This window comes from Artemia franciscana, chromosome 10 (assembly GCF_032884065.1).
Source record: "Artemia franciscana chromosome 10, ASM3288406v1, whole genome shotgun sequence".
In the NCBI taxonomy this organism is placed as follows: domain Eukaryota; kingdom Metazoa; phylum Arthropoda; class Branchiopoda; order Anostraca; family Artemiidae; genus Artemia; species Artemia franciscana.
In genome coordinates this window covers 23,734,724-23,759,274 of record NC_088872.1, presented here as the reverse complement: position 1 = coordinate 23,759,274, position 24,551 = coordinate 23,734,724, and the positions used below count along the sequence as shown (strand labels likewise).

Below are 24,551 nucleotides of genomic sequence, written 5' to 3'. Positions count from 1 at the left end.
AGAGTCAGATATGTCGTTGGGGACTTCCGCCAGGCCGTCTTCAGTGCTCAGAAAAGAAGAAAAATGAAACTTTTGAATTAACTGTAACTGAGCAGAAGAAAGACTGAATCAAACAAACCAAAGAAACAAGCCAAAATAAAGGAAAGACTATTCACCAATTAGATCGGGCAAGAATTCTCTGCTTAGGGATTGACTTAGCTTGTCTTCTGACCTAATTTTCATTCATCTGAATTCAACTAATCATCAATTGAAGAAAAAATTTATTTGAATCCTCTAATTTTCATTCAACTGAATCATTAACTGAAGAAAAAAGTTTTAGAATCTTTTAATTTTAAGTTATTGTAAATTAGGTTTATAGGGATGCCTCCAGTATCTCTACTTGAAGCAAGGTATCTATTTATGTTTTTTTTTGTATTTTAACTACCTTCCTAAAAGAATGTTGGAAGCCAATTGCTTCAAACATTAAAGTTATTTCATCAAAAAGAACTACATGATCTAAATTTTCAGCAATTTGGAGGGCCAAAGCAGAATTAATATACTCTTTTTTATTTTAAATTTCACGTCCCAGAGAAATCGTGTGATCATGCTGGCTTTTCCCCGGGAGCCAGCGTTTGCCCCCCCCCCCACCCTCAAAAATACCCACAGGGAAAATTCCCTCCCCCGTAGAAAATTCCTCCCTATTTTCCCTTTTGATAATTCCTAATTTTCATCAGAAGGAAATCGAAATTTCTACTCTCCTGTTTAATTCAGGGGCAATCGTATTGCTTTCCCTAATAGTGTTCTGCTATTGCCTCCATGCCAATGACAGCCAATCCTGTGCCGGAGGGGAGGGCTTTAAATGCTTCCCGAAAATACGTATCTTTAGAAACTTGTCATTCTATATTTCGCTGCAACTCGGCCTTTAGCATTTTTCATGTTCTACTTTTCCAGCAATGCTATAATGTGATAAACCCACTGTCCTAGTTCCAGTTTCCGGAAAACACCAACACCATAGAAGAAATTTCACACAAATCACATTACGGTTAGAAAGAGCTTCTTGTTCAAAGAATTCAATTCAGAAGTTGGACAATATGGAATATCGAAATTGGCATAGGGGAGACTGGCCCACGATCAGCACAGTCCACGTTTAGCCAAAACAATTAATCTCAATATAAAAACCTATGGGGGTTTCTGGTGGACTATGCGAGCTCTGAGGATAGCAGTGTATGTTTTTTAAAATGTCTGGCCTTGATTATTACTTTTAACAAAAAGATTCAGTGGATGACGTACTACCGAGATTGATTAATATATTTACGTGTTTTATATTCGACTTTTACATTTTGCTTCTTCACGAACTGGTCTATTAATGAATGAGACAAATTCTCCCTTATTTCTCTGTCCCTTGTAAAGAAACTTACATCAAAATAGCCCTTCGTCTTCCCAGAATTTTTTTCAGATTAACTTTGAATTGTTTTCATTTGAGCTATTGTTACCTATTAAAAAAATATCGTTGAAAGTTATATAAAAGGGCAAATGTTTTCTTTATGATTATGCAAAAAAATGAGACATAGAAACATGAAATTCGGCTAAATCCTGAGCTTCAAAATATAATAGCTAAACTATTTTGAATAATCGTTTAATCACTAAAATAACTTCTATAATCAATGCTGACTTCGAAAAAAGTTTTTTTACTTGAAAGAAATGGACGCTACTTGAAGCCTCCTCTGCTTAACAATAAGGCGATTTCAAGTTTAGTCAATTTTACTTTGCTTACCCTAGAAAAATCGAAAACACTTGGGACAATGCCAAGCATTTAGTTTATCGAGAAGTTCCAATTTTATAATCTCAAACATATTCACCAAATATTTTTCAACTTTGTTATACTTCAATGGCTGTCACTGCTTCTAAGAAAAGGTCTCTAATGTCCATTTTCCTATATAAAAAATTGAACAAATTAGATGTGGAAGAGCAAATTCTAAAATTATACTTAATAATGGAACCAGGCCATTGTAACACTTGCTGATAAAAAATCAAATGTATGAATGAAATATTTTCTTCCCTTGACTTCAATGTTGAACTTGTAACACAAAAGTGGAAAACTGAAATGGCAAGAAAATGCTTTGAAAAGCCTGTATCAATACTAGTTGGTACCCAAACTTTTCTTTATTAACGATTCGTTTTTTTATGTTTTGCTTCGTTCATTACCGGTAGCTCTATCCCAAGCTTTTCTCTTTTATAAAGACTTCCTTGAATTGTTACTTTGATTAGTGAATCATTAAGTTTGTGCTCGCAAGTTCAACATTGCTCAACTCCGCAAACTAAGCAGTAATTGGTAAGCAGTAAACTAAGTACTAATTGGAGCTGCAGTCGTATGTAATTTAATTTTGTCCACGAGTGCAACTACAATGTAGTTTGGGCGTAACTAATAAACAAACGACATTCGCCATCAAAATTCTTCAACATAACTGGCTAAGTTCGTTTGTCTGCAAGCATAACATATGAGAGAAAAAAAAGAGAGAGAGAGAGAGAGAGAGAGAGAGAGAGAGAGAGAGAGAGAGAGAGAGAGAGAGAGAGAGAGAGAGAGAGACAGAGAGAGACAGAAGAGAGGAGAGAGAGAGAGAGAGAGAGAGAGAGAGAGAGAGAGAGAGAGAGAGAGAGACAGAGAGAGACAGAGAGACAGAGACAGAGACAGAGAGAGAGAGAGGAGAGAGAGAGAGAGAGAGAGAGAGAGAGGAGAGAGAGAGAGAGAGAGAGAGAGAGAGAGAGAGAGAGAGAGAGAGATAAGGACATCAAACATTTCGTGGATTCCTTTTATATGATGTTAATGTTTTAGTCTCTGAACATTTTTTCGATTTTGTTGGTAAACATAGGCCTTTAGCGTAATTCTTTACTTTTTTTTATTCGCAACAAAGCGTAATTTAATTTTGTCCACGAGTGCAACTACAATGTAGTTTGGGCGTAACTAATAAACAATCGACATTCGCCATCAAAATTCTTCATCATAGCTGGATAAGTTCGTTTGTCTGCAAGCATAACATATGAGAGAGAAAGAGAGAGAGAGAGAGAGAGAGAGGAGAGAGAGAGAGAGAGAGAGAGATAAGGACATCAAACATTTCGTGGATTCCTTTTATATGATATTAATGTTTTAGTCTCTGAACATTTTTTCGATTTTGTTGGTAAACTTAGGCCTTTAGCGTAATTCTTTACTTTTTTTATTCGCAACAAAGCTGGTTGGTACTGAACTTTTTGCCGATGGAGTTAGGTTTCAGATGGTTGATCCTTCCTATTTCCCCCTTCAGCTAAACCCTTCTTTTGTCGTTTATCATCAGATTCACTTATACAGATTGTCATTCGAATTTAAAATATGTGATCTAAAAAATATGATCGTATAGTGTGGATTCTGCACCGTTTTTGGGGGAACGTTAGCACGTAGTAAAGCCTAGAACATGTATCGCTTATTAAAACCATGATTTTTAGAAGGACTCTAATCTTCTATCTATAAGGGTTGGGTAAATAAAATACATTAACTTCTGAAAAAGTATAATTTCGGCAAAAAAGCTGCCTTTTCAAGCTGACCGTCATCGTTTTAATAGTGTGTCTGAGATCACTAAAGGGATTAAATAAGTTCTGATTTAGCTCATTTTTTACTGTTACTTTGGTTGGCAATACCATGGCTGCAGCAATAGCTGCCAACTAGTAAAGGGTAAACCACAGCTAATAGTGGCTGAAAGATAATAACACATTTCTTATGATTTTTATCGCACTGTGATAAAAGTTTCAACTATTAAAGCTAATTCTTCCCCATCACGCTAATAATGTTAATAGTTCCCCATCACACTAATAATGCTAATTTTTTAGTATTATAAAAAAAAATACTGTCATATTTTCATCTGGAGAGCCTAATTTTTCTTCGTCCTCCTCACTCTCTGCACTAGGAGAATGCTGGAAAATCATAAAGACATGGCTAAGAAACCATTTACTTATTATTTTCTTACAAAAATGTCCAATGATATACTAGATTAGCATACAATGCCGATTTCTTTTTCTAAGTTTTTGTTGTTGTTTTTTTTTTTTTTTATTTCTCGCCTGAGCAATCTGTTTTTATAAATTTATAGCTAAGAATTTTTTCTAGTTAACACTTTTGTTCCTATAGGCTAACAGAAAATAAGTGTGAAATAACCCTGAATTCCTAAATGGAAATAAGTTCAGCGTCTTTGACTGAGTTTTTGAAGCCATACCATTTTTTATTTTGACTAATGATTCCAGGTTTATTACTTAATCTCTATATTCAAATAGTAATATCAAAATTTACTGCTCAAATTTGGCTGTTTTCAACTGGTTTATTCAATTCTTCTTCTAAACACAATTGTAGCTAGAAATCTTGCCAGCTTTTGTTAATGGGTGGAGGGAGAGGGTTATCGCTTTCAGAGCTACACTCACCGTTTAACACACACTTTTTGAATGCTAAAAATAGTTATTCAAGTGTTTGTGTTACAATTACTGCTCCAGGGGTTCTATCACTCCTGGTAATTTTTACACAATATTTCTTTTGTAACTAAATACTATGACAGCAAAATTTTTACACTATTACACTTAAGAAATTTCTATTGGTACGATTTTTGCGTCTTTTAGAGTATAAGTAAACTTCGGCGCCCTCTCCTCCAATACTTGAACATGGCCTCAGGCCATATCCAGAAGTTTACTGATTTTATTGTTTTGTAATACTATTTTCTTATTTTATCTCTAACAAACTTATTGGCTGCTGGAGAAAATTATTTGGAAATCTGAAACGTTAGATTAAAAAAAGCAGATAAGCAGATGACCAGTTTTAATGCTAAAAACATTGATGGACAACTCATGACACCTAAAACTTCTCACTTAGAAAGATTCAATTACTGGTTTCTTGCATATATCTTCAAGGATAAGCTAGCATGATAGAATATACCGTATTTTTTCTGAGCCTGTTTCTAAATATTTTCTATCCTTGCACAGTCTATAATTTTTCCCCACCCAACCCTCAATGTAGATACAAGTTTCATGTTAATTACTCCTCTGAAACTACTGCACTTGGTGATATCCATGTCTGTTATCAAAGTTTTATAGAACTCTATTTAAAAAAATGAATAAAACTTAATTTTGAAATTTTATCGATAAAAGCAAAAAGTGAAGCAGAAAATTAAAACGACCAAAGACTTTTCCTTTGGAGCACATATTATAAACTATTCCTTTCCTTTGTATTGCACATATCTATCCTTTGCATCACTATTCCTTTGTATTGCACATATCTATAAAACTAGAGGGAAAAAACGATTAATATTGTCCTGTGCTTGTATGATTACCCAGGATTAGTGCTTTACTGAAAACACAACATATTGTGAAATAGAAAGATTAGGCGCCTTAAGATATTTTCATGGTGTAACAATAAAAAATTATATTTTTATGCACGGATTCTGTGTTTTAAGGTTTACATGATTTTGCAAACATAGGGGAATATCTTCAGTCGGTTTATTTGTGCTACTTACTTAGAAGTAGAGGAAAACAATAGTTTTTGATGGTTTTAAGCTTCAACTTCCATCAGAAACTCCTTTATCTTTTAATTAATACCAAACCTTAAATGAAACTAATCAAGTGAGAAAAACTAGAAAGCTACGGCTTACAGTAATGCCAGTATACTACGAAAATAAAAAAAGTAAGAAAAAAATTCACGAAGAAACAAAATCATTGGCACAAATCAAATATTTGTTGAAGAAGATTCAAGGCTTTAGCAGCAAATCAGTCATTTTTGATCGGGTGGATCCTATAAGATACATGTATTTTACCGTATATTATCTACGTTTAGACATTATGATCGTCCGAAAACATAGATTTACACATTTTATCTCATATTTTAGCAGAGGGTTGCCAGATATTTTTTATTCAAGGAAGCCGATGGCGTCAATTTTCAGAAGAAGGGAAGGGGCAAAGCATATTCTCAAAATTTAGAAAGGGGGGCAAACTCATCACTTCCTTGTTTTTTTTCAATTAAATACGAAAAAGGCAATTTTCAATGGAAGTACTCAAAAAAGATATTTTTCAAGATGTTGGGGGGGGAGGTTAAAAAATATAGTAAGCATATTTTCGTTATATGGTACAACTCCCCTCCCCTAATTGATGTGACTGGGGAATTGAAATGCAAAGAACTTCATTTCTAGAGCCAAGGTTTTCCGTTTTCCTTAGTAGTTCCTCAAACCATTCTTACTGTAATTTTTATCAATGACTATTTAGATGAGTCTACAGAAGTTTTCCTTGGTAGTTCCTCGGACCATTCTTACTGTAATTTTTTTCAATGACCATTTAGATGAGTCTACAGATGTTTTCCTTGGTGCATCTTTAAATGATATCTTCGTCATCACAACTAATGATATACATGACTTTGAGCATCCACAGTCACGAGATGAGTCATGACCCAGGGCCTATTCCAACTCGTTTGAAACTACTATACATTTTAATTTATCTATTCATCTTCATTTCGTTCGGAATTTTACACGGTGCAAACAATCATCAGCATCAAGGATAGGTGGTTACGGCCAAAGCTGAAACTCCACATTAGTGATAACCTTCCCTCCCCTCCCAACCAACACAAACTTAAAAGTTACAGTAATGCTACGAATATTGGATAGTTACTTCATTTTAATCCATCAGTATCCAGTTGAACTTTTAGTAATGAGCGCAATTCCATGAGCCCAATTCCCTTCTAAAGAAATACATACTTGGTACAACTCAAATATCTATGTTTATATCCATGTCTCGTACCATTTCTTTGCTGAAGATAGTTTCTCAGTTTTGGTAAAAAAAAAACAAGAAATTCCAACTAATGAATATATTCTATAACTCAAAAAAAGTTAATTGATTAAAACCAATTTATGATTCAAATGGCTACTACACATACACATAGTGACCAAAAACTTGCCAACAACAGCAGAAACGTTGTAAGCAATGGTAATAGCAAAATTGGCTATTTATTTCAGCAATATATTCTTTTTTACGTTAAATTTAAGCATTTCCATATTAACTTTAGTAACTTTATTTTTCTTAAACTTGGCAACGACAGCAGAAACATTGTAAGCCATTGGTAATAGCAAAATTGGCTATTTATTTCAGCAATATATTCTTTTTTAAGCATATTTTCGTTATATGGTACAACCCCCCTCCCCTAATTGATGTGACTGGGGAATTGAAATGCAAAGAACTTCATTTCTAGAGCCAAGGTTTCCCGTTTTCCTTAGTAGTTCCTCAAACCATTCTTACTGTAATTTTTATAGCACTTCCATATTACCTTTAGTAACTTTATTTCTTTTTAAACTTGGCAACAACAGCAGAAACATTGTAAGCCATGGTAATATCAAAATTGGCTATTTATTTCAGCAATATATTCTTTTTTACGTGAAATTTAAGCATTTCCATATTAACTTTAGTAACTTTATTTTTTCTTAAACTTGGCAGCAACAGCAGAAACATTTTAAGCAATGGTAATAGCAAAGTTGGCTATTTATTTCAGCAATATATTCTTTTTTACGTAAATTTTAAGCACTTCCATATTAACTTTAGTAACTTTATTTCTTTTTAAACTTGGTAACAACAGCAGAAACGTTGCAAGCAATGGTAATAGCAAAGTTGGTTATTTATTTCAGCAATATATTCTTTTTTACGTGAATTTTAAGCATTTCCATATAAACTTTAGCAGCTGTAATTTTTTTTAATTTTTTTCTGCTGCAACAACAGCAGAAACATTGTAAGCCATAGTAATAGCTAAATTGGCAATACAGCAATATATTCTTTTTTACGTAAATTTTAAGCACTTCCATATTAACTTTAGTAACTTTATTTCTTTTTAAACTTGGCAACAACAGCAGAAACATTGTAAGCCATGGTAATAGCAAAATTGGCTATTTATTTCAGCAATATACTCTTTTTTACGTGAAATTTAAGCATTTCCATATTAACTTTAGTAACTTTATTTTTTCTTAAACTTGGCAACAACAGCAGAAACATTATAAGCAATGGTAATAGCAAAGTTGGCTATTTATTTCAGCAATATATTATATTATATTATATTTTTCATAGTAACTTTAAACCAAACATCAGAAACATTTTTCTAGGAATTTATTAGGCAATCAGGCTTCTCAAATTTCTTTGCAAAGTTCATTTAACCCTAATTCAGCTTATATTTAAATTTTTTTTCGTAAACCACAAAAATTTTCTTTTTCTTTTTCTTAGCAATGATATTTTAAAAAATATATATTAAAATTAATTTATGAATTTTGAATAACATATGGATAAGGCATACAAAATGACTTACCATTATGCGGGAGCTGATGGTGGTTCTGCGGCGGAAGTTAGCAGCAGGAAAATGTCCTCCTCTGAAGCCAAAATTTCCTCCTCTTCCATAACCAGAATAGCCCCCTCTTCCTCCTCGGAACGGTTGAGTTGTTGAGCTTCGATTATAGTAATAGGTGGCAGAATTTGGCCCTCGTTGGTAATCGCTTGGAGCCCTGACACCAAAAGTTTGTTGATTAATAGCAATCTCTTTACGCCTGAAAAATAGCTGAGGTCGATTCAAAGCTATACGCATAGGTTATTTGAGCTGATTCGGTAATTTTAATCCAAATTAAAGTTTCGTTATGATAATATTTCAACTGGTATTAATGACAAGCGCAGTTTATAAGCTTTAAACTCAATGTTTCAGCAGCTATTCAGAAATATCGGTTTTATTTCTCCTCAGTTCAAATTTAAATTACAGAATAACATCCTGAAATTTAGTAAACATTAGAAGTTTAGACTGAGCGTTAAGCTATTTATAAAGATAAAATGAACAATCCTTAACAAGTTTGGTTTCATAGAAAAAATTTCATGTTTTCGATATAACCATCATTCTATCAAATAAGTTCCCCCTAAATTCATTGAAGAAGTAGCCATAGTCCTGTAATTGAGTACCACAAAGAAATAAATAGGTAAATCCTCAGATCTGCACATAAATATCTAAGTATGACTACGGAGCCGTCCCTAGGAGGGAGAGGCAACCGGGGTATTTGTCCCAGGTGCTATGGCTTGGGGGCACCGCGGCTGGGGAATTGCCCACTTTGATTCAATTTTCGCTTTGATTTGGCTTACTTGCTTATATTTGAGTCGGGAGGGGGCGCTGTAATTAATTTCTCCCAGGGGACCACCAACCTTAGGAACGGCGATGTATGACTGTGATGTTTTTGGGGTTTTTTTTTTAGGAAGCCAAGTTAATTTCCTGTAAGAGGAAGTAAACTTTATTTTTGTTTATCAAATTTTCACTGGAATTTAGGAATTTTCGTTTTATCGAAAAAGTATTTAGCATAAGCTTACCCAGTCAATGTTGCCGGTGACACTTAAAACAAGAGCAATAGATAACGCAGGCTCCACAAATAATTTTTAATCAACAAAATTTTTCAGCTTTACAAAGATAAAAATGCTATAATCTTAGTTATGCAAAGGCTAAAGATTGATTCTTTCATAGGGTCAAAATTCAGGCCGACCTCTGACTCTCTGAGACCCACTTTCCGGTTAAGGAACAAAAATGTTAAATATTTTCGTCTAGATATGGAGACATGCTATCTAGGTCAATTCTATCGAGCGATGTTGGCAAAAGTACTTAGTCTAGTTCGTTAGCCTAATGAAAAAGTGATCTTCGTCAATAGAGATTCTAGGCGTTTACCCCCCCCCCCCCACACACACACCGAAAAATGCTCCAAACAAAAAATAACACCCTTCCTCCCGCAGAAAATACCCGCTCCCCTAGAAAATACCCCCCACGGCTGATGGGACTCCAATTGATTTCTATGAATATTTCTGGTCAACACTGTTATTATAAAAGTAAAAAGTAACATTAAACCCCAAAATTAGCAGAGCTTATTCTGTATAGGAGCGGGACTGCTCCTTTCTTATCCCCACCTCCACCTCATGGTCGTAAAAGCTTCGCAGAATGCTCATTTGATCAAAAAGTAAGAGTTCTAGTCTTTTTTTTATAAGTCAAAAGTGATTGGAAACCAACCAGCCGCGGGGAGGGTGGGGTATATTCCAGGGGGTATTTTACGGTGTTTATTTTTCACGGGGGTGGGTATTTTCGCGTGGTTTATTATCCAGGAGCATTTCCTGGTGGGTATTTGGAGGGGTATTTTCCGGGGGGCTAACGGGGGAGGAGATTTTCCAGAGGGGATAAACGTCGTTTCCTGCCAATAGAAAACATTAGATTAAAAAAAATATTGTTTTCAAATGAAAGTAAAGAGCAATATTAAATCTCAGAAAGAACAGAAATTATCCTTTGTAAAATTGGGAATAACACCATCTCTTTTAAAGAACTTAAAATAATACTTAATTGAAAGCATTTTTAAGTACAACAACTAAGGGCAGCTGATGATTGCAAGTGCTATATTTACCAATTACCTTTCAAAATATGTGAACAGAATTGTTAAAGATAATCTTCAAAACAAATGCGAATAACCTTTTTCATCACATTGTTCTTGGATTAAAACATTCATTCTGGAAGCATTGGAGCAAAAATAGAAACTTTAACATAAATAGCCTCTATTTAAAAAAGTAGCAGCCCCCCCCCCCATCTCTAAAGCTCATGATAATTTTTCTTGGTTTTACTCTTGAAAATATATATGAAATTTCATAACTGACAGAGGGACAAGAGGAATACTCTACTAGATTACTACTATGATACTCTACTAGATATCTATTATCTTTCCAAATATACTCATCAATTCACATACAGACTCACCCCCCCCCTTCCTCGTGGTTCCATATGTAGCCCTAATAATGTATTTCTCCATTTCTTCAATCTAGTCATACATCATAGCTTCTAAATTAAACCGGTTATCTTCTCAGTCTGTAATTTATCTCCGTGTGTGATTGAGGGCGTAATTTACCAAAGTAGTATTTGAAATGATAGCAAATGCGTACAATAACGGAAGGAAACACGATAATCTGATTAATAAAAGCATCCTTACATTATAGCCATCTTGAAAACTTATTGGAAGTATATTCTTCAAAATGAAGGGAGGTCAGGGATTAAATTTTGCTTCATCCCCCTCTCCATACTATTTTTGAATCTAGATAACCCCACTCCCCCCTACAAAGGGATCCATTAATATCCATCCTTATAAGTCGTGTGCAACTATTCAGCACAATGGTTAGTTTTCTATGCATATAAAAACAGTTCGTGGTAGTGAACTGTAACCAATAGCAGACTCCTATTAGTAGTTGCAGAAATTCTAAGATGGAGGTATGATAGCAATAGTTATCAAAGGCATTAGCTTTTGTTGTGAAATATGTAAAATTCATTAATTTTGAATGCAGAGATCAGGAGTTAGACACTGCACGAGTCATAAGCACATAAAAGGACAAAGTTTGATGAAAAGCAGGAAATTCTAACGCGTTTTTTTTTTAAGTCAGTTTAAGGGTTATCCTGAGCTTGTAAGAAGCTCAAAATTGAGCTTAACTTTTGCATAAAAATCTAATTTAAAATCAACGAAAATGTACAATTTCGATTTTACGATTGACACAAAAAGGCCTTTTCCATAGTGAAAGATTCTTTCCCATCAATTGGTATTGGGTTCTTCCCAAAACAGTTTTTCACAGCAGTTGAATTAAGAATAAAGGCTAAAAAGAGGAGTCCTACTTGTCCTTTCTTTCTCGTCTTGCATCCCCTTCACAGCTGATTTTGTCGAAAAAGGATTTTTCTTTGCTATAGAATGTCATTTTATCGATAGTTTTAGCCAGCTCATTAATTTCTTCATCTTCAGAATAAATGCCGTTGACTTTAGGTTCCTCTTGTGGATTCTGTCTTTCGTCAATATCACTGACAATGTGATCCGGCTATAAAAGCAAAAAGGGAAAAAAACTTTTGGGAGTATTTCAAAACACTAGTAAGAAGAACATAATGGAAAAATGCATAAAAAGAATAATCAATCATCAAATTTTGTAATTTGTCAACAGGTTCTATACAAAATAGCTTTTGTTTTTAAACATTATTGTCACAAACATGTTTGTTTCATCTTTCTCTCTCTCTCTCTCTCTCTCTCTCTCTCTCTCTCTCTCTCTCTCTCTCTCTCTCTCTTGTGAAATACCTGATATTGGTTATATTGTAGTCATTCTAGTTGTGAATGACTATTGTGAAATACCTTGATATTGGTTATATTGTAGTCATTCTAGTTAAAACTTAATTAAACGCCATTATTATGAATAGCAAGCTCACACCTCATGGCTGAAACCTTTAGCCCCTCCCCAAAAAGTTATCGCTTGCTTCTCGTTAATTTGTTAATAGTTTTATTCTCCTGTACTTATTACTAGGGCCTTGGCCTTCGCTTATGGCCTTCACAGATGTAACTCTAGTCTACGGCATCATATGATATGATTTACAAACATAACAAATTATGTAGTAGGATTGTAGTGGCAAACGTTGTATCTCGCCCCTCCCCAAAAAGTTATTGCTTGCATCTCGTTAATTCCTTAATAGTTGCATTCTCCTCCACCCATTCGCTCGGGCCTTGGCCCTCGCTTATGGCCCTCACAGATGTAATTCTAGACTACAGCATCATATGTTATGATACACAAACATAACCAATTTTGACTTTGCTTCGAGCGACAATATTTCTGAAAATCCCCTGAATTCAACGGCAAATTTTCGGCAATATTTCTGAAAATCCTCTGAAATCGTTTTAATCTTGTAAGACACTACTTTTACTTAGTGATGACCTGGGGATTGAATAGTTCATTCGCGAAGCAATAGAAATAAAATAGATTCTAAGCAGTAACACATTCTTAAATGAAAAATACTGATGAATATTTAGTTTGCTATTTTAATAAAAAGACATTATTCAATCTAAGAATAAGATGAAATCAATAAAAAGTGACCCAAAATCTATCAAAATCAAAATCTAATCTGTCTGAAAGGCTAACTGAAAAAAAAACGCAGCATCTTCAGAAGCTTGCTGGCCACTATTCTTAATCATTAGAAATTTGAAGCTGTTGGACAGATGGTGAACATATCACGTCTTTCTAGAATTGAAGCATTCCGAGATCTTTGACTACAAATCTAAGATGGTACAACATCGTTTAGAAATCAGAGTAATCCAATAATTATCAGTCTGTATATCTTAAGGTAAAAAAGTAAAACAGTTCAAAATAGGGATGATACCTTTTTATTGACAGTGAATAGATATAAAATTATTTAACTGGATATTTCGAACACATATTCAGTGTTCATCATCAGCAGTAAAACTGGTGAAGAGTTTTACTGCTGATGATGAACACTGTATATGTGTTCGAAATATCCTGTTAGATAATTTTATTTCTATTCACTGTCAATAAAAAAGGTATCATCCCTATTTTGAACTGTTTTACTTTCGTCATGGAAAGGCAGTGTGGTCTTCGAAGTTATCTATATCTTAAGGTAAGAATTTGGGAACCAGGTGACTATCTCCTACCCCTCAGCTTCCCACCTATTGGCGTGCTTTACCTCTTTCACATCATTATCATTCAAGAATGATTATGGGAAAGGTCCTAAAAAGGCAAATTTTAATTGGCGAAGATCCAAACGATTGTGGTATGGTTTTCCTAAAAAAAACATACTAAGTGCATAATTGCCAAGATATTTGTGCGCTTGATGATTACAAACCTGGGACTAATATTTCGATGCAGAAGACCGCAGACGAAAAGCCCATGAAGTGCTCATTTCGTAAATGGCACCCGATCAAAAAAAAGAGATACTTTTCAGAATTTATGATCCTACTGACTGTACAAATGAGGCTAATATGTAAACATCCAAAATCAAAATGCATTTGTCAGATATTTTATGAATCGTGGATGTGATAGATCTTGTTTAAAATCATATCTCTAACCCTAACTAGGACCCTAGAAAATTTAAAGTTTTTTATTTCTATTCGTATGGGTTAGAGTTCTTTCTTTACTAAAACCATTTAAAATGAACTGTGATCATTTATTTAATTATACGAAAATGCAGTTTTTTGTAAAAATTCATTTTATTAAAAAACACTTTTTTGATTATAAAAGGCACTAAATGCAGCAATTTCCTTTAAAATAAGCCATTAAACAGCTCTCTATGGTGTTCCAGTGCCCCGCTATCTGCGGCAGAAAAATACTTTAAAGGGAGTTTCGGACAAGGCGGTTCTAATAGTATGCTTTATATTTCGATTTGACTCTATTTTCAGGAGTTATGGGCTACTGTATTTCTCAGTTTGGGACGTGATCGTCTTTTACTAGGGTGCTAGCTACCGCTCCAAAACAAAGCAAAGTCTAACAGCCCATTCCCTTTTAAAACCCAGCTTCACTTATGCGGAGATTGTAAACCTCTTTTAACTCGACAACATTTAGGAATTGTTTAGATAATGATACAAAAAGATTTAATATCAAGTGTTAGAAATCGTTAAAAATCGTCCTTAAAATGCCCAAAATAAATATGCACTTAATACGTATAGAACAAATGGGTATTGACCCCACCGGAATGGGTGTTTAATGGCATCTAAGCCTGGTGATTAAATGAAAACAAGTGCAAAAATCAAAAAGCATTAAGTGCATGTCTCACAAATTATGTTTAATTCTTACCAAGGTTAGTCTTGAATATTGCTGATTTCAGGTTTAAGTGCAATATTAAAGCATATAAATCCAGTATCAAAACGCATTAAGCAGACGTTCGTGCTTCGCAAATATACTTTGACTTACACCAAAGTCAGTATATTAGGATTTGAGGCTCTTGATTATTTTAAGGCCAACATTGCTTGCAGAAGTTCAAATTTATTTGTCAGTTACTCATGTTATGCAAAGCTATAGTAAATTCCATATTCTCGTAATAAATACTCACTTTAAAAACATGTTTTACATTTTAGTTCAAAAAGATTCGCATTAGGCAAACACCAAAATCTTTTAATTTTAGTAGTATCGTTGTGAAAAAACTGGCCCGGTGCCCAGCTCCTCCACATTGACTACGGGGAGTCAAATGTAGTTATTACTGATCAGACAATTGAATAAATATGTGAGAATATCGTGTTAGTCCCACCATGGCAACAATTACCAACATTAATTAATACTAATTACTATTATTGATAAAACAATTGATCAGTGCAAAGAAATTATCTCAATTAGAAAACGAAATGGGACTAAACCAAAGCAAAGTTTTCCATGAAAAATAAAGAGGAATTTCAAACTCGATATCGAAAGCGAAACGAGCATAATTTAACCTACATAATGTGTCGGACCTAACAATTGTAGAAATTACTATGAATGAAGTAATAAAATCTAAAACAAACAAACACTGCAACAAACAATGAAAGCAAACTTAAAACGAATAGAAATCGCCACAAACAGGTTGTCACTCCTCAAATCCCCCAAAACTAGCATTTTTCGGACAATGAATATGTTTGTTATATTACACTGTTTTATTGAAGACGACAGAAAAAAAATGAAATACTGCTCAAATTTACATAAAAATGTTTTTTTTTTTTATTCATTTTAAATTGTTTGTAACGTTAAATTTGGTTTAATTAGCCTCAAGTGTAACTTCCACACGTATAATACATTTGAAAAAAAAGTCTTCTGATGAAAGTAAAAAGTGACATGAAAACCATAACGAACAAAATTGACATTATGAATCAAACAGTTCGTGGTAACGAACTTTAGTAAGGAGCGACCCGGATTAATAGTAACCAAAACGCTAAAAAACGGAATTTTGATACCAATAGCTATATCAGAAGAATCGCATTTTCACTGTGATGTAATAGCAGTTATATCACGTTTAGTCTTACCCATCAAAAGTTATGAGTCTGAGGAAATTTGCATTATTTTAGAAAACAGGGGGAAAGACCCCTTAAAAGACATAGAATCTTAACAAAAATAACACCATCAGATTCAGCGTATCAGAGAGCTCTACTGTAGAAATTTCAAGCTCCTACCTAAAAAAATGTTGAATTTTGTATTTTTTGCCAGAAGTCAGATCACGAATGCGTGTTTATTTGTTTTTTGTTTTTTTGTCTGTTTTTTTCCAGGGGTGATCGTATCGAACCAGTGGTCCTAGAATGTTGCAAGAGGGCTCATTCTAACAAAAATGAAAGGTCCTAGTGCCCTTTTTAGTGAACAAAAAAATTGAAGTGCACCTAGGTCCCCTCCTACGCTAATTATTTTCCCAAGTCACCGGATTAAAATCTGAGACAGCCATTTTATTCGGCATAGTCGAACACTTATAACTATTTCTTTGGGAACGACTTACTCCCCCAGAGTCCCCGTGGGAGGGGTTACAAGTTACAAACTTTGACCAGTGCTTACATACAGAAATGGTTATTGGAAGTATACAGACGTTTTTAGGGGATTTTTTTGGTTGGGGGGGAAGGGGTCTAGAAGATGAGGATATGTTGGGGGAACTTTCAATGGAGGAATATGTCAAGGGGAAAGAAAATTTACATGAACGGAGCACATGATTTTCTAGCATTACATAAAAAAAAAACATTGAAAAAAATAAATATGAAAAATTCAACTGAAAGTAAGGAGCAGCATTGAAACTTAAAACGAACAGAAATTATTACACATATGAGGGTTTAACCTCCTCCTAATACCTCGCTCTTTACGCTAAAGAATTTTTAGTAATTTCAAGTATTTATTCTACGGAATTTGTGGTTCAGGGGTCATTCTTAAGGAATTGGGATGAAATTTAAGCTTTAGTGTAAAGAGCGAGGTACTGACAAGGGGTGAACCCGCTCATATACGTAATAAAAACATACGAATACAGAAGTTCGTTACTTAAGCTAACTCGTAAGTTACGTATATCTTTTACTAATAAAAACGTTCGTAAAAAATTAAAAGTTCCTGTTACCTTTTTAAGTAACTAAAACATTGTAGGGCAACTAGAACTCCTCCCCCGATTCTTTTTTCTCAAAATCGTTTGGTCAAAACAATGAGAAACCCATTTAGCCAAAAAAAAAAATATGCAAATTTCGTTTTAATTATTCATCTGCGGAGAGCCAAAATCAAAACATGCATTAATTCAAAAATGTTCTCGAAATTAAACAAAAAAAAAAAAATGTTTTTAACTGAAAGTAAGAAGCGACATTAAAACTTAAAACGAACCGAAATTACTTCGTATATTGAAGCGGCTGATACCTCCTCAACGCCCCGCTCTTTACGCTAAAGTTTTACTGTTTTAAAAAGTAGAGTTGAGAGAAAGAGTCAAACTTTAGCTTAAAGAGCAGGGCGTCGAGGAGGGAGCAGTCGTTTTAATATACGAAGTAATTTCTGTTCGTTTTAAGTTTTAATGTCGCTCCTTATTTTAAAAAAAAAAACTTGTTTTTTTGTTTGTTTAATACTGAAACAAAAGCCAGGCGACGAAATTGAATCTTGCTCTAGGAGTACCATAGTCGTTAAGTAGCCTGCATAAAATAGAAATAAAAAGGGTAAGTGGCTCTCAAAATTCTTTCACCATTTGCCACACCAATAACCTTTATAATCTAAACTCTTTTAAAAACACGAGGAAAAAAGGAGACGTTAATTTACTGACTGGAAATTTTATAGATGGCGCATATAACTAGATACAATGATTGATACGACAACATCAGTGATATTAATAGCTTATAAACTGTGTTTTCAATAGCTAGTGATATAGAATTTTGAACTTTGAAATATACTTTGGATTTGAAAATATTTGAAAATTTGAAAATATATTTGAAAATATTCCTTAAATCAGCAACTAATAAAGCTTAATACAAACTTCAATAATTAAATTATTTGTGGCTATAATACAGAGAAGTTCAAGAAAGTCAGAGAGCATCTCAAATAAGAGTGGAACTGTTACCCCTTCCCCCTCCTGAAGAATCAAAATTGCAAACTTGGTTAAACTAGTTTCCTCAAAATATATACACGGATCCATGCTAAAGATTGAAGCTTCCGGTACCCCCCTCCATAAATGGTCGCATCTTAATGGCTGGGACCACAATTATGCAACGTTGTATTCAAACTAATGCTACTGAATAAATATTATGTAACAGCGGTTAATTTTGTATAAACTACATATAGTTTTAGGGAAAATACGACCCCACACGGAAAGATATTTGCTGAAACTAGGAGCTATTCCACAGTTCCAAACTTACTAGCAATTACAGAAGTATCACTCCAAAGAATTTTGGCCGTATTTTGACCTAAACATTATTTATTTTGCGGTGTATTTGCACATATCAGAGCTCTGCTGGAATGTAACCTATTTAGCTATTCATAAGGACAATAAAAGTTCAAATTTTCGCTAAAATGTGCTTTCTCCCAATATCCTATGACCACAGACCTAAACAAAAACAAAAAAGTAAACACGTATTCGTCACCAAACTGCCCAGAAATAATATAAAAGTTTTTTTTATAGGCCTATACGAGATTAAAACCTCAACTCCGTGGTTCACAGACACATCAAAATTGTATTCTTTTAGGGGGATTGTTTCTATTCCCGTTTTTTAATTGTTCAATTTCTTACTATTATAACTATCTATGGGAAAATTTAAACTTAACACATTTTCACTCTTTGGAATCAGTATTAAAATTTTATTTGTTTCATATTATATATTATACTAATTATACCCAAAATAAATAAAGAACTATCTGAACCGATCTGAACAGAAAAAAACAACAACAAGAAAACAAGTAAACACGTATCCGTCCCCATCCTGTCCGAAAAAAATATAAAGTTTTTTTTTTGTATAGACCTATACGAAATTGAAGCCTCTGTTCCCTGGTTCTCAGGTTGTCAGAGAGGTTAAGTTTCATGGTGTAATTTTAATCAGAATTGTATACTTTTAGGAGGGGGGGTGTTCTCTCCCCTTTTTTTAGTCGTTCATTTTCGTACTAGTATGTATATCTATGGGTAAATTTTAAATTAATAAATTTTCACCTTTTGATGTTTAGAAAGGTGATAATTCCTTTTACATATAAGATAATCTGCGTTCGTCTAAAGCTGTAATGTCATTTTTTACTTTCATTTGGACATACTTAAACTTTTCTTTTAAAGTCTTTAATTTTTATATGTTTCTAATATCATACTGAAGGCTATTCTATATATGAAGGGATGTCCAGGCGTTCTGCCCCTCTATTCACAACCTTTATGCTAAGCTTTAACTTTTATATAGCCATGGTTCGAAAAAGCAAATTATTTCTAAAAAAGAAAAATATTAACTCTGAAGACTTCTATAAGGAGAGCCTGGAATAACAGAATTATGTACAAGGTCATGAGGTCTAGATTTCTTAGGAAGGGATATGATGCTAATCGTAAAACAAAAACACGCAGGTCATGGCAACAAACTAAAGAATAACGGAAAATACCTTTACCCCCTCCCCTCCCTAAATTTTCATGAATTAATGCCATTGCCGCCCCCCTAAAAAAAGAGTTGATACAGTGTTTTCAGAATAGGAGGGTGAGGGTGAAACATGAATTTCAATTATCGGAGCCAAAACACTCACCTGTTGTTTGTTATCTCTGATAATTGTCTTAACTTTTATCTTCATGAACCTTGTGTTAGCTCTCTCAAAATCATACTCAGTAGCAAATCTTCTGACTTGGCTCTGTCCTCTTCTTCGCTGAAAGTATCCAAAGCTGGGATTCCAATTAGAGCGGAAGTTATTGTAAGGTCTTCGATTCCAGTTCACATATTGGTTTTGGAATGGCATGGATGGACGGCGGTAGTTATTAAAATAGGTGGGCCCAATGAATGCACCACGCATCATATATGCAGGTGGCATGTAGTTCGTTGGCAAACGAGAAGAAACTGATCCACCACGGCTAAAAATTGATAACAATGTATCAACTATTTCCTGTTCGAACCTTGATCAACTTTCAAAACACATTATGCATAGTTTCTAAAAATTTGGCATAAATAGCTTATTTGGCTTCATCAAAGCTGATGCATCGAAAATTGAGTCTTAGATATCTTTTTTTTTTTAATAAAGAACAATTTTATTAAAGAAGCTATTTCAACCATTTTTTTTACATTTGATCTATTTCGGTTTTGACGGCTGAGGTTCATCCGACAATCAATCTCTATATACGATGAATTTTTGATGGGATAGTCTTTGAAATCCTCATAATTTTTTATTTATTAGATTTTTTATATCACTTGCATGTGCAAAAAAAAAAATGGCACATTGACCATATTCGAGTTCCACCATCAGTTCCATGTGAAATAATTCAGCTATCCTCTTCCAAAACTTAGTATCTTCATTTTTCAAAATTTCAAGGTGACCGCAAAATAGTGATTTTTTTTTTAATTTTTGGATAGCAGAAAAAGAGAAGAAGATACAGAATAACGTCAATAAGGTTTCCGACTACCAGCCCAGGTGGTCCATCTTTAACTGAAACATGGACTGTTGTGTAGATACTTTATTCTAGCAGAAGGACGAAGGCCTTCTGATTAAATTTAATCTTCACAGATTTTGCGGGAGACCCGCTTAATAGCATGCAAGTGGCACTAATCTAATATCTTCTGACACTAATAGGTCAATTGAGAAAAACAAATAAAACTTAATTTAGAAAATTAACCGTTCAAGATTCATTACTTTAATTACATCTTGAATCACTACATTCTTCTGTTTGCATGTTTTACTTTTTCTCAGTTTCATGGTGACCTCCCCCATGACCTATGTACTCCGATGTCCTTTATCTCTGATCAAAATAACTGACATCTTCGCAAAGAAATCACATTCAAATTCATACAAACATCAAGTAGAAACAACAGGTCAACCAAGAGTCATGGTTGAACTTCCCTGAAGTAAGGATGCTAGGACTCTTTTAAAAAGATTTTAGTCTTAATAGTCGTACTTTAATGTGAGTTTCTTTTATATATTATTTCATTTGTTTTGCTGAGGACGGCCCTTGGATATAGGGTTGAAATATTCATTTAGGGTAAAGTCTCCACTGTCTTAAGAAAAACAATCCCTATTGTTTCTACTTGTTGTTTGTATTTATGATGGAAAGGCAGTGTGGTCTTCTCGCTATTTATATTCAAATTCCTTTTACTCCCTCCATAAGGTCAGATTTATAACGGTGCGTCATATTTTATGGAGTAAGATGCCTGACTCAGATCGAGTAGGGTTAAAATAATATTTGGCTTTTCAGAGGTTTTTCTCATTTATTGTGTATGAGTGATTGGAGTCTATTTAATGTATTCAATCTATTTAACTGTTTTTTGTCAGTGATATTACAAATTTTATAATCTCAATTATAAATTTAGATTATACTTTTTACTCTTAGTGCTTAAATGAATTTTATGTATTTCCCCTCCTTAACAGGCCTAGGAGCCTTTGGTTGATTAGTACCACTTATTCATTGTAATTTTAACTAATTTCAAATAAGTATTATCCTTCTGTGATTTTTTTTTCTGATTATAATGATAGATTTAAAACAAGGCTGCAAGCAACAGATCAACAGCAATAATGTTTATTGGGGATATGCCCAAAATATTATTCCCAATAAGGGAGGGAAGTGTAACCAAAAAGGTTTTAATAAGGTAATCTAAACGTTTGAAAAAGGTAGATGTGTTTAAGAAAGTCAACACATAAAAGAATGTGGCACTCATATTCTCTTGCCGGCTTAGCCAATGATAAAATGATCACTCTTGATTTAAATCACTTACTTCCAATTATATTGTCTATTGCCTCTATTTCTGAAGCCTCCCCGGCCCCGAGTGTGATAATCATTAGTAAGTGGAAATGTTCCACTTGGTTCGGTATTCATTCCTGGCTTTTCTTCAGCCTTGGCACTTGAGGGAGCCGCATTTCCGAAACGAACGAAGTCATTCAGCAAATCTACATGAGAAAAAAAGTTGAAAAAAAATAGCTTCGATTCTTTACAACATTTACTTTCAACTGGCAACACTAGTTTAAGTCAAGTTAGTGAACCAGTAGCTAACTAACAAAAGTCGGAAAGAACTCTTGAATCACTATTGCTTAGTTTTTTTATTCATAAAAAAACTATCCAGGGTTAAGTTTGAAAATTTTCATGAAATTTCCATTAGAATGAAAATTGACGTTATTTTTTCTTAGAACCTTGGAAAATTTACATGATAACAACTTCTATGGGTGCTTGTGACACAAACAAGCCTTTAAAATACAAAACCTTCTTTATTTTGTTTCTTCGTATGTATCAATAATCTAAATCCCTAATGAAAATGACTAAACTGGACTCAAATATCCCGAGTTTCCCTAAGAAAAAAGAGCCGTCTACAAGGACTGAACATGTTTTTGACTGATTACGTTTGTTCAAATTTTGAATTCTCACTTATGTGCAAAATTTATAGGGAAAAAACATTGAAAAATACTAAATTGGGGGAAAAAGATGCTTATTAATGATGATGACGAATCTTGGAATTGAGCAATACCAAAAGTCGGCACAAAGTACCAAACATTCACTTATCACATAAATTTCGGCGAACAAATTAAACAAACTCTCCTTAATCCTGAAGACTTTAAGGGTATTTTGACAACAGATTTTAGGCCCTATCCCTTTTTACTGTCTTTTCCTTTAAATCTAAGAAAATGTATTTTCTCTTCCTGTATTTTCACAGCTTCACTGTAACCACACTAGCATAATGCATTATATCTTTCACCCCACCCCTCCCTTCAACACCACTGAAATTCGGATTAAAGTCTATCCATTGTAAGTATAATTATTTATTATCTCTCTCAGAACTACTTTTGTTTGTGCATATAACTATACCTTTAAAAATTGATGTGTTTCTGTAACCTATGCATATCGAATGTTTTCATAATCTCTAATTGCAGATAATTGCAGATTTGTACGTTACTCAAGCCCTTAGCCTATGGTTCATAGTACCTTGAATTACTGCGAGGGCCAGGCTCTGCTTTGTCCCTATGTTTCTTTTATTTTTATTTTTATCCTTAATTTTCCGATTTACTTTTCATTACAAATCTGATATCCCTATTCCATGGTCATTGAGCTTGTAATAGTAACTTTTTTAGTAATTATACTCAATGTTACAAAAACTTTGATTCAGTCTGAATGAGAATTACTTTTGATTCAGTTAAAATAATTTGTTGTCAAGTTAAATAAACTGGATAAAAAGGTTGGGCATATTTTATCTTTGAACATGTAAAAGAAAAACACAAATTCACATTTAACAGCGCCAAGCTCTAGTTGCTAAAGATGACTGCGCAGCGATTTTAATTCTATTATTATCTTAATTCTAATATATCCCACACGCATTACTATTTTTCGGAAAGAAACAGTGGTAAACGGTTCCTTACCTCCCATCTTTAGTTGGCTTGTTGCACCACCATCACCTGTTTCAGTACTCATTGACGAATAGCTTCTTGCAGCCGACTGCGGTCTCCTAATAGGTGACGGTATGCTCGATATGTCTATGCCATGAACAATACTCCCGGAATTTTCTCCACGACCAGAAGCATTGCTTGAATCAGGCATAGCGTACTGCAATAAACGCGTGTTGAAAGTGTAATCTATTTTATTCATCATGAAAGAATAAGTAAAATATCATGAAATTAGCATGAATTTAATTAATTAAGACACTAATTAATTTTTGCTTCCCTAATTTAGATGGGTATTCGCCAGAATGAATATGATCCACTAAAGTTTTGAGCACTCTAAAAAAGAAAAATTATTTCTGAGTTTATGTATTATCCAGAAGCATAGGAGATGTGTTTATTCCTTCAAAAAGAGAATGTCTAGAAACTTTTTTTCACAGACCTGGTTTCGGGTGATTTTCTCAGATTGATTGGATGAAGAGAGGTAACATTCTTAATTGTTATTGTTTGTCTGAGTAAAGGCTTGTTCGGGAACTTGAGTCTCAAAAGAATAATCCTAATATGTACCTAAATAATCTATTGTGAGCGTCATTGTCTATGTTTCCGGGAAAACAATTAATTTAATGATAGAAAACTATGCTTTAAAAAATCGAATATTTTCTTCTTTTTCGGCACAAACAAATTCCTGTTGCGGAATTGATCACATTTTTAGAAACTTCTCTCCACAGACAACAATTATAACAAAAAAAAGTACAATAAGAACTTATTTTGTTAATATACATCACAAGGTCAGGAAAGGTTTCAATATCCCAATGAATTAAAGCTATAACGTCAAACAGCAAAATAACACTGAATCAACTTCATCGGAATTCATCAATAATCATTACTACGGCCAATAAAAGTGATTTTAAAAGTGGTCAAGAACAATTCCGTTTATGATTGTAAAACATATGTACTTTTAAGTGAGGGAAAAACTTACCCAAAGAAAGTGTATGATAATACTGGTCAGGTTGTTGAGAATATTTTAAGAGAATAAAAAGTTATCAAGTGAAGGGGTGAGATCAACCAAAACAGAATAACAAGATTTCCCCTCATGACAGCTCTCGTCCAAAAATCTATAGCCCACCAAAAATAAATGAGAAAAATATCCCTCTAATACCAATTGCAACCTAGACAAAAGCCCTTACTTTAATCTATGGTAATGTTTATTTGTCGTTTTGAATCCCTTTACTCTGTCTCAGTAA

The 24,551-nt window shown here is 33.8% G+C and overlaps 1 protein-coding gene across 1 annotated transcript in view; it reads right to left on the bottom strand.

Annotated features, from left to right (window-relative positions):
- Positions 1-1,599: 1,599 nt before the first annotated feature.
- The window catches only part of LOC136031941 (protein LSM14 homolog B-B-like), a 37,572-nt gene continuing 14,620 nt past the window's right edge, over positions 1,600-24,551 (bottom strand). Inside the window, exons 3-8 of the mRNA XM_065711943.1 lie at positions 23,290-23,473; positions 21,660-21,831; positions 19,492-19,810; positions 11,669-11,865; positions 8,318-8,552; positions 1,600-1,912 (exon numbers count right to left, since the gene is read on the bottom strand). Of these exons, the coding sequence (XP_065568015.1) occupies positions 1,898-1,912; positions 8,318-8,552; positions 11,669-11,865; positions 19,492-19,810; positions 21,660-21,831; positions 23,290-23,473 (1,122 nt within the window). The 3' untranslated portion in view covers positions 1,600-1,897. The remainder of the gene's footprint in view (positions 1,913-8,317; positions 8,553-11,668; positions 11,866-19,491; positions 19,811-21,659; positions 21,832-23,289; positions 23,474-24,551) is intronic.